This window comes from Martes martes, assembly GCF_963455335.1.
Source record: "Martes martes genome assembly, chromosome: 6".
NCBI lineage: Eukaryota > Metazoa > Chordata > Mammalia > Carnivora > Mustelidae > Martes > Martes martes.
Window position 1 is genome coordinate 110,894,612 of NC_137893.1, and position 11,636 is coordinate 110,906,247.

An 11,636-nucleotide genomic window follows, 5' to 3' on the forward strand; every position below is an offset into this window, starting at 1 on the left:
TGGAAGCTGAGAAATTGGCCATTGTTATAGACTAGGAAGAAATAAACCAAGAGATGATACTTACAGGGGGCCCAGGAATACCACGGCCCTAAAAAGTTAAAATAAAAATTATTATGGTAAGTGATTTAAACTTAGTATAAATGCAGATAGACATAACTCAGTTCAAAAAGAAAGTATAAACTTTGTCACTAAATAAATATATGATGTTCATTCTAAAGAAAGGACTATGAATAAAGATAAGCAAACATGGCTCTCCTTCTAAAGGAAGAAGCTTGCTTCAGCACCTCAAATATAGCTTGGACATCTAAGCTAACCAATAATACTTTTTCCAAACTTGTTTTTAAGAAAATCAAAGTAAAGAAGTCATTCATGCTTGTCTTCAGAACTTAGCATCACTCACAAAGAAGCACATCACAACCTGACAGTTTAAAGATTTTTTTTTTTTTTTGCTGTGTTTAATAAGAAATCTGCATTAAAAGCCATACAGTGTACTGCTTTATAATGTATAATATGCTGTTTGGAAATTCCCCCCAAACAAACATTCAGCACAGAAAGGCAGGGGAGAAAAGACCAGAAACCACCCTCTTTTGACAAGTAGGACTGTTTCCAGACACCAAATCCAGTAGATGAAAATAAAATGGTGTCACTCCAGAAATTACTTACTATGGGATCCTAATCTAATATCCTGAATTTGATCTTAAAGCTAATTATTTTGTCTCCCTCTCCTTTATACTTTATCTCTATAGCAACACCGAACTGCATATAATCAAGGATTGAAATCACATCTTATTTATCCTCCTAGCCTCAATTCCTACCACAGGAACCAGTATATGCTAAACCCTAACTATATGCTTGTTGAACTTCATATAATTGAACACCAGCTGCCTAAAATCCCTTTTTCTCTATCTTTGCTTTCCAGGTTCAATATCCCCCATTGGGAATCCTCATTACTCCTTTCTCTCCTACATTGGCTTAAATAACTTTTATTCACAGCTATCTCTGATACCGTGTTCATGTTAGCTTTTCATTCCCGTCTTCCTTTTCTAAAATATCCATATATGAAGCATTTAGTGGAATCAATGTGCACCCTGTGATAATGATGTTACGATTTCCAATTATTCAGGCAGCCAAAATAAGCACGAATTTCAGATGAGCAGTATGTTTTAATAATAGGTGGGGCTTTTTCGAGGTATTTCAAGGCATTTGAAAAATTACTCCTATTTGATCATTTTAATATGTAAATCAGTTCAGGAAATAAGAGTTATGCTTAAAAATACCAAAGTAATCAATAAGTTATTTCACTATCATAGCTCTAGATGTTTGACAAATTTCAAATTTCACTCAGTTTTTAAAAAAAAAGTCATCTCTATAAGATGTTGAGCTCTGAATGGAAAAATATGAAGGAAAGGCCAGCAAGCTATTTCATTTCTGAAACTAGCCTCATAATGGAAAAGTTGACAGACAGTGAAATATGGCCATGAAAACAGTGCAAACAGAAAACAAAGACAAAAAATACAGATAAATGACAGGAACAAAAGAGAAATAAAGAGCAAAATAGAAAGGAAAAACAGCCTGAGAACCTAGCCCTCTTATAAATAGAAATTACAAAAATCAGCCAGATTGGGCAATGCAGGAAAGGACTAACCAGGGAATCAGGCTGGCAATTATATCTGATGGTTACATTCCATCCGAGATAAAACCAGTTGTGAAGAAAGTGGTTTGATATTATGGTCTAAACATTGAAGATTTAGATTTGCTGTTATTATGCAAGAAATGTTTTCTATCAAGGGGAGTGAAGGGGGAGTTACCTATTGGGAGACACCATCTGTAAGCAGGCATATGTATTTTATACTGTGCATTCAAATTTCTCTAAAGGTTCTCTACTCATACTCAGAATGCTTACCATAGCAGATAAGTCATGAACTCCTTTGTGATGCATATTATGCCAAAAGCTGCATTTAAACATTTCACAATGACAGGAAAAGACAGATTTTCAATTCTGTCACTTTACAGTTACTTACTGGAAATCCACGAGATCCAGGAACACCAGGTTCTCCCTAAAAATAAAAAGAGCTTCATTGTACTTAGCTTTTTGTAGCATGAATATGTAAATATGTAAATTGCATAAATTTTGAAATCATTAAAACACTCCATCTTGATGTTTTTAATTTAATTCAACTAAAACACGATTTTAGTTGAAGTACATTTCCTCAGTTTCATAACTGATTTTTCAGTTGATTTGCAAACACTATAATAAAATTATACTTCAGCATCTAACTAATACCAGTAATTAATACCAGGTGGCTAACTTACTTTTTGTCCTCTTGGTCCAACAGAACCAGGGGATCCATCAGGTCCTGTCAATCCCTAACAAAGGAAGATGATGTTAGAACTATTATAGCATCCTTAGGCAAATCCCTAGGTGGATAATTGCATTTTATTTATTGTACAGAATGGTTATCTTTGTATGGTGTAAATATTTACAAAGAAATACTTTCCTATATTCTTATTCAAAGGTAATGTTTAACATGAAATCTGCCTGTTACTTTCTGTTGACAGATTTTATAATATTCCTAACTTCCTGCTAACAGAATCCAATAATTTTAGTAATTTTTGTCTTTGCTTTGGAAAAATGCTTACAACAATTGTAGCATTCTAATAGCTACATCTAATGGGACAATAGATCTTGGCTTTGGCAATTACCCATGTTTATGCACCTCCTTTACTTCATTTATAAGTAAAAATACTATATGTCTCTGTATCTCTCTAACAGTGTTTTGAGAGTTAATAAAATGTTTCTTCAATAGAAATTAAAAATACTCAATCTCATTATTGCCCTATAGCCATCTAAAGCCCCCTAACCATCTTCTAGCAATAACGACTGTTTATTGATTAACTTTTAAAATAAAATGTTTGGAGCACCAGGGTGGCTCAGAGGGTTAAGCTTGGGCCTTCAGCTCAGGTCATGGTCTCAGGGTCCTGGGATCAAGCCTGCTTCCCCTCTCTCTCTGCCTGCTGCTCTGTCTACTTGTGATCTCTCTCTGTGTCAAATAAATAAATAAAACCTTTACAATTAATTAATTAATTAAATGTTTGAGAGCATCCATGTTTCTACACTATTTGCCTTAGTAAAAATAACCATAATTAAGTATATATTTTCATGTGTGTCAATTAGTATGCAGAATTTAAGCCAATTGCTATAAATCACATTTTATAACTATCACATTTAATATTAAATATGTTATTTAAAGCATATCCTCCAAATATTCTCAGTTTCCCTATCAGTACTTTTTTTACCATCATCCTCAATATAAAATAGATTTTAAAGCATTAATAACACTATATTATACACCTTAATTTCCACATTTGATGAAGATGTATTTTTATTTTTTAATTTTTTCTCTACTCTTTGACACTTTTAGATATCATTTGTAATGCACTCTTGAAATTATACCTTGCCAAATATAAATATGTGTACCTGTATATATATATATACATATACATATGTGCATGCATACATCATACATCTTACAAAACTATTTATTATCAAGATGTTGAAAAAGACTCAAATGGTATTAATCAAGGGAGGGATTCCTTGCAAATAGGAAAGTCCTACTTAAAAATGGATCACCAAAATCCACGTTTAATCTGTCATAGTCTACATATCACTAAAATGTTCCCATGTAATTTATATAGAAAACCAGTTCACTGACCACCATTTTTACATTTCTCTACATCAATCCATTTCCCTTATAACTCCAAAGGGTGAATCAAAGGAGATAGAAAAAAATAAGTTGAAAATGTTAATTACTGGAAATTTACCAAAGAAAAATATTAAACACATATAAAACAGTCTACATACAAGCCCCAGCATCTTAGGTGCTGAGCACCTGTAGTAATGCAAAGTTCGTTTTTTATTTTGGTACACAAACCACACATCCGGAGCATTCTCTGCAGGCATGTATGGCCCGCAAATTGTACAAACCTGAGAACACATCTGACTCAAGGAACCCCTAACACCCACTTCATGTAGAGACCCTCCAAAATCCACCTTGGTCAATTCCCACACATGCAACCAACGAACAGTCTTCAGTCGGTGACTGGAAAAACTGACGAGACTGGTGAGCGATAGCTACGATATAGGGTAGAATTTCAGCTGCATAATAGTAAAGCAGAACCAGGTAAGTGGTTGAACACACGGAAGCTGTTTCCAGGTCACTTCTCATGTAAAGTACCTTGTATATAACACATGACAAATTATGTCTGTCACCAGGAAGTTCTTTGAACTAAATTGCTAATACATTTTGGTGTCAGATGTTACAGTGAACTCTGTTACGAAATAGTTATGTAAAAAACCATAAGCTCCATCAGGACAAGGACTGCATGACCATTATAATCCTGGCACACTGTCCCTGGTGTCTAACATATACTCAGTACAGAAGTACTAAATATTTAATTTAGGCTAGTCTATTAAGCAGAAGGATATTTCGCTTCTCTCTCTACATCATCTTTATTCGGGGTTCAAATCCCAACGTTGCCACTTATTAGCTGTGCAACCATGACAAGCTGCTTAACTGCATAGTGCCTCAGTTTCCTCATCTGTAAAATAGGTATAATATTAATATCTACCTGATATGGTAATTTTTAAAATTAAATGGGATATTACACACAAAATGCTTACAACAGTGCCTGGCAGAGTGGGCCCTGAATAAATATTAGCTATTCTTATTATCATCATTATTATATGGACAGCATTGCTATAGAGGTTTTGAAGAGTTCGCCTGAAGTATAAGACATCTTTCCTGCCCTCTGGGAGCTTAAAACCTCATTCACAAGGGGTTCTGCAAACAAAACAAATGAACAAACAAACAAAAATCTAGATATTAACCATAAGTACTGTATTTCATGGCCCCCTCACATTTCTTTGATGTCTGACTATTTCCACTTACACTGACCTATCAGAATGATTTCTTAATAACTCACTATTCTAATCATATAAACATCTGCCAGGGATAGTAGTTGTATACACTCTGAGGATGTTCTAACTTCTTTCCTCTAACAAGTGGTATGGTTTAACTGTAATGCTTATATTTAATTCTAATTCTTCTTCTGCCTTTCTTAGATGGATGCTATAAAGAATGAATAAAATACGGTTTTCAGAGCTCACTGAGCATGTCATAGCAAATAGTGCTGATAAGAATATCTCTATTGATTATTGATAATAACACAGTTGTCCTTTGGGTGCAAAGTTATAACCAAACTCTGACTTCTCTAATTTTACATATATATATATATATATATATATATATATATACACACACACACACACATATATATGAAATATCCCCCATGTACATTTACACACACACAAATTCCATTTTGCAATAATTCTTATCTGTCAAAAACTTGACAGAGAAAAATATTACCAGTGGCAGAAAGAATTGCTTTCATATGAATGTTTGTGAAGATAAAGTTCTGTATGGGATGATATTGAAGCTGTGCTCTGAACTTTCATGCTGCTGCTTGGCAGAGAACACCAGACCTCAATAGTAATTTCCTTCCAACATTCCAACTACTCAGCTCGTGAGACTCAAGGCATAATTCTACAAGCATAGCTACCATGAATCTTTTACATTTTCTGTCAAAAAATCTACTTCACTTAAGATAATTACCCTTTAAATCATGTTCCTTCCATAGTCTTCCAAACATCATCTGATTAACCATTTGTTAACATTACCAAAAAGTATAGCTTTGCAATAAACCAAAGAGCAGAAGACAAAGAGGTTGGAGGTTTAAGGTCCCACCATTACACGATGGCTCCCCTAACAAGAACAGATCATTGGCGCTCTCCTGCTTACCTAGCTCCCCAATGGGCAGGGACAAACAAAGCAAACTCTGATGCAGTTACTCATTTTTCATTATTCTCAATGTCTAGTCTCAATTTAAGGTAAAAGCTTTGTTTAAAATGTCAAATGAGCCAAAGAGTACAGTAAGTCAGAATTTTGTAAGCTCCCTGTGGCTCCATGTCAAAATCTGGTGGAACCATACCAATATTTACCAATAATTACAAAATATCAATTATATATTATTTTTATGATCCATTGAATTACCCATATCATTTTTCTTGGCTGGGAATTCAGATACTAAAAATTCACTATCACTCTTTTCCTCTCTTATTTCCTCTGATTATTCATGTATTTAAGATACTCGTTTGTATCTGCATGAGACAAAACTATCTGGAAAGAGAGTGAGTGTAAAAATGAAGAAATCTAGTTTTGTTTTTGTTTTTAAGATTTTACTTATTTACTTGACAGACAGAGATCACAAGTAGGCAGAGATGCAAACAGAGAGAGAGGAGGAAGCAGGCTCTCCGCAGAGCAGAGAGGCTGATGCAGGGCTTGATCCCAGATCATGACCTGGACGGAAGGCAGAGGCTTTAACCCACTAAGCTACCCAGGCGCCCTGAAGAAATCTCGTTTCTTTCACTATCTTAGCCACTAAATAACTCTGGGTCCCTTAGAAAACTACTTGTCCTCAAAATTATTCAGTGTTCTTATCTGTGGAGAATAATATTAACCAAACTTGCCTTCCAGGTTATTGTAAGGCTAAAGGAAATAATGTTTGTGACTGCACTTGAGGAAAAAAGTTCTACACAAATGTACATTAGTATAGTTAACTTTTTGCTTAGTATAGTTAACTTTCTGTTGTAGGAAATGCCTAAAAGACTGGCATATCCACAGAGGTCTTCCTACGATTCTGCAACTAAAGACCAAGACAAAAACTCCTTGTACTTCTAAAGATTTTTAAGTACTTTCATTTGTTTATCCAAAACTTCTGTTTAAGTGGGGGAATTATTTTATAAAGCAAAACCAGGCATTGTCTTTATAACCTGGTGGTGAAAGGTAAAGAATTTGTAGTATGTTGAGCATGCTGCAAAAGCACCACACAGAAGCCCCAGCGAAGCCCCAGCGAAGCCCCAGCGGAGCCTGGCAAGATTCCTCTTCCTCCAGCACCCCCTGTGCCAGGAAGTGGGGCTGAGAGTTCAGGCAAGGAGCAAGGAATGGAGGGTTAGGGGCAGGCCCCGGGAGCCCAGGAGGGTTTTCTGAGAGCAGGGAAGACCAGCGCTGGGTGCTCTCCCCAGGCGGGCGCGAGCTATGTCCACCCTCACAGGACCCTTTGCAGACACTGCCGCCTCCACGGCACGTGGGGAGTACAAGGCCCAGTTCAGGGCCACAGCCCTGTTCCAACGTGGATTCCCGCAGCCTGCAGGCCTTCATGGTACGGCCACGTCTCTCCTGCCCCCGCGCCCACCCCCGCGCCCGCTCCCCCGTGCGCGTGCCTGCGCCTACTCACGTCGGCACCGGGCGTGCCTGGCCTGCCGGGAGCTCCAGGCTTGCCGGGTTCTCCAGGAGGACCCTGAGCAGGGAGGGGGTGAGGCCGGGAGAGAGAAAGATTCAAAGTTGAGACTCTTGGGACTCAACGTGGCTGCAAACCACTTCCAAAGGAAAGAAACGAAGAGCGAAACGAAGAGCGAATGAGCTGATCTACTTACCGGGGGACCCGGGGGACCCTTTGGACCTCGGTCACCCTGCAGGGGTAGTAGAAAAGGCAAGAGTAGTCCGTGAGTGGGAGGCGCTGAGGACCCAGCTGGGAGACTCCCACGCGTGTTCACCACACACCTCGGGGACAGGGACAGGGTAAAGCTAAATGGCGAAGATTCTTGACCAGCGGAGACAACTGGACGTGTCTACCTCATCCCTCCGGGAGTGCCCAGGCTTCTAGAGAGGATCCAACCCAGCTCTCACCCATGCCCTAGCCTGCCTCTGTACAGCGGGTGTCTGGCCCCATCAAAAAACCCATTCCGCTGGAGAAAGGGTAGGAAAAGGCGGGACTAGAGGAACAGAGGACTGCAGATAGAAACTTACGTCGATGCCATCGATGCCTGGAACTCCAGGGGGACCCGGGGGCCCGGGGGGACCCTGCTGGCCCGGGGGACCTCTCTGACAAAAACAGCACACACGGGTTAATGGAGCACGTTAGGCAACAACGAGAAACTGGCGCGATGTCCTGAGGCCCCCACCTCCACCCGATAAGGACACTTCCCTTTGGAGGACAGAGTCTTGAAATCCAGAAACGAGTATGAAACTCCCAAACCACCCCAGGTTTCTTTGATTCCGCCATGTTCTGAATGAGGCTTACTGGTGTGGTTAGAGCAGAATCTAGGCCCTAAGGTGGGCGCTGGGGTCACACGGACTCACCCCTAGAGAGACCATTAAACCAAAAGGGGTGTCTTGAAGAAGGGAGGGCCTGACGCCTCTTTTTTTTTTTTTTTTTTTAAAGGGACTTAGTAATGAAAATGGTGGCCATTCACCATCAGGATTTGATCAGCAATTGAGGGTGTTTTGGCTAAAATGGAACAGCTCAGAACGGAGGCGCTCCAACCCAGATCGATTACAGGATCGTTTTGTAAATCTTTCTACATCCAGTAGAAGTCAGGGAGAAATACTGGAGGAAAACTGGGGAGGATTGGGGCAAAAGAGCTTTGAAACCCAGGGAGGGCCTGGCCTCATTTCGATTTACCTGCATTGACACTCTCTTGCATAAGGTCTTTGCGCCTCGTTCTAAAACTACACCAAATTTCAGACTGACCCTAGGGTATTACCGCTTTTATCGCTTGCAAACAGCTAAGCTTTGATGGTGCTAGAGGGAATACAGGCGACTGAAAATAGTGTGAGCATGTGGCTTAGGGAATGTGAGATTTTCTCTCTCTCTCTCTCTCTTCTAATTTAAAAAAAAGGGGGAAAAAGTGGGGGGAGCTTCTTTCATCAAGGAAACTTTGTTTTCGTAAACTCCAATGACCAGACAGGTTACAATGGGGTCTTTGTAAGTGAAACCTCAAACCTCCACTGGGCTCACCCGCCCCCGCCTGGTCCTCTCCCGCGGGGGAGGGAGGAGACGCTGGAGCCTTCGGGAAATTGCTGAAATTTTGACTGATGCCAGCCAAGGCCGCCGGGTTCCAATCCCAGAGCGGCGGGCACAGCTAGCGGGGGCTGGCGGTTTAATGCTGCCACTGCGGGCTGGTGGAGCTGACAGGCAGCTTCAGCGCCGCTAGTCTGAATTCCCGCCTTCTCCAGAAAGGCCTGCTCTAGAATGCAACCAGGAGTGGCTGGGCGGGGGAGTTAAGCAACCCGCTAAACCGCCCAAATTTAGTGGCCGGTCCCCAGTCACTAGTGGCCTTTAGAACCTCAGTCTGCAGTTTGGGGGCCCAGGTGGGGAAGGAGACGCCTTTCCCGACCTAAGGGTCATCTAGGGTCCCCGACTCTGACGGTACTCGCTGCAGGTGCTCAGGGCTGGAGGGAGGACACCGCTGCAGAGCCCAGGGAAGGCTCTGCGCCTTCCCCACAGCTCCCCGATGGCTGTTCCTCCACTTTTCCCTGGGTGCATTGGAAAAATGCAAGCACTTCTCGCCCTCTGCTTACCTGGTCGGTGGTCTCGCTGGGCTGGAGAAGAAAAGACAGGGAGAAAGTGAGAAGGCTCTCCCCACCCCCAACACTCGCACACAACTTACTTGAGCCATGCACAAGCAGAGCCCAGAGAGCAGCAGTCGCAGCCCTAGGGCCCCTCGATCCCGCGCCGTCCAGGCCATGCCCGCCACCCTCTGCTAATCCCCTGGACGGACTCTGCCTCCTGCCGCCCCGCTAGGCTTCCGGACCCGTCACACGCATAAAGTGGCTCTTCTTCCCCGCAAAAAAGTGCCCCGGGGAGTAGTTAGTCTTTGCAAAGGTGCCCAGCCAGGAGGCGTACGTTCCTCCGGTTTATGAATGGCCCTGGAGAGGGTCCTGGGGATTGGAGGAGAGCTAGCGGGCTGGAGGACGGATAGAATGACAACAGTCCCCCTTAACCCTTTCCCCGCCGCTACACAGGCAAGGCCTGAAGGCGCACCTCTGCCTCTCCACCCAAGTGTAGTCTCTCGCTGTCCACTGTGAGCGGCAAATGGACAGCCAGTGTTCTCGGGGAGATGTTTGGGGGAGGAGCAGTGAGGAGCCACCCAAGGTAGAACCAGACACCCGGAGGTGATTTCTACTTGCCAGGCTGTGGTGGCACCTGTGCTTCCTTAGTATCTATCTGGTTCCTGCAGTAAAGCCTGAACTCTAGAAAAAGAGTGAGGAGGTGGGGAGTTTAAGGAGGTGTTGGGAGGTAGGCTAGGTGGAAGTGTCCTTTGCAGGTGGTCAGCAGACTCACAGTTATTCGGACTGGCAGCTCATGGCAAGTTTCTCTCCTGGGGCGTAGTGGGTCACAATGGATCAGCATCCACTGAAGTTCAAACTGGGGAAAGACAGCAGACAGTCCATTCAGATTCTTTTGGAGGACAGAAGCAGGTCATTTAAGTGAGAGATAAGTTTGTAAGTGTGGTCCAGTTGTTAAGTGACCGGAGACCAGTTTGAGTTGGTTGACTTCAAAGGACCAGTACTCTTGTTCCTTGAATACAGATTTAACAATGGCAGCGGGCTGGAAGTCCTTCCCAGGTTTCTGTGATGATTGAATGTAGAGGTCTAGCTCTGTAGTGTTCCAGCGCAGCCCTTGGCAGGAACAGACCCCTGGCACTGACTTTCCATTTCTGTCCTTTCTGTCCTTCTGTCCTTCCACATCCTCAAGATGCAGATTCTATTAAAATGAGGAACAAGGAACTGGCCAAGTCACAAGCCAGTGTGAGGGTCTAGATTGGAACTCAGGTCTACTGAACTTCACAGAGAACATATGCACTAAGTTTACATGGGAGAGGATTAGAGACAGAGACAGCCAAAGAGGTGGCACCTAGGAGGAAAGGAGAGAAAAGAAAATCCAGTCCTACAAGAAATTTGCATGCTAGAGAAGACATTCTCCATGGAGTATTCACAGTTTAAAATGGAAACAGAAAGGACTAGACATGAAGGGAATGAGAGGGAAATCTAGAACTCAGGGGAAAAAACAAGAGAATAGAAAACATTTAAATTTGGTATTATCTCATTCATTGGTTGAAGAAATATAAAGTTTTCACACACTTGAAATCCAAATGTGCCCTGACAAGTTCTTACATTTTAACGGGTGTTAAGAGAGAAAGAAGGGAACAGGAGAGAAACATTACAACGCAAGAGTGACCAGGTCTGAAGCTGAAGACTTCAGGTGACAAGGTTAAAAATATATATATATACACTACCCAGCACCTCCATTCTGGCCCATCTTCTTAAACTGAGGAAATTCCTTGCTAGTCATCTCAAATCAGATCTGTATTTCTTGGTCAGCTGATTCTCCTGGCATTACGCAAATGTCTAATTAAGTATCAAAGTCCCAAATCTAAAACATTATATGTTTTCTTTCATCCAGTAGTGATTTACATTTCATCTCACCTGCCAAAAGATCTCTAGATCTGCTGGATCTAGCATTAAGTTAGATACATTTTTTTTCCATTTGTATGGAAACATCCAGAGTTGGAGTTACTGAAGGAAAGATCCGACTTAGAGAGGATGAAGTCCTTCCCTTCTACCCATAATGAAGGGAAAGTCAAACAAGGGAAGTTTTTCATTTTATAAAGGAGTGAACATGAGACACTAGGCTGTCAGATTCCTGCATTTGTATCTCTTCTTAGATGATTCTAA

At 41.7% G+C, this 11,636-nt stretch overlaps 1 protein-coding gene across 1 annotated transcript in view; it reads right to left on the bottom strand.

The window, feature by feature from the left end:
* The window catches only part of COL9A1 (collagen type IX alpha 1 chain), a gene marked incomplete at both ends in the record, with an annotated part of 62,966 nt that extends 53,320 nt beyond the window's left edge, over nt 1-9,646 (bottom strand). Inside the window, 7 exons of the mRNA XM_080806534.1 lie at nt 65-88; nt 2,022-2,057; nt 2,314-2,367; nt 7,354-7,416; nt 7,553-7,588; nt 7,926-8,000; nt 9,569-9,646. Of these exons, the coding sequence (XP_080662660.1) occupies nt 65-88; nt 2,022-2,057; nt 2,314-2,367; nt 7,354-7,416; nt 7,553-7,588; nt 7,926-8,000; nt 9,569-9,646 (366 nt within the window). The remainder of the gene's footprint in view (nt 1-64; nt 89-2,021; nt 2,058-2,313; nt 2,368-7,353; nt 7,417-7,552; nt 7,589-7,925; nt 8,001-9,568) is intronic.
* Nucleotides 9,647-11,636: the final 1,990 nt, after the last annotated feature.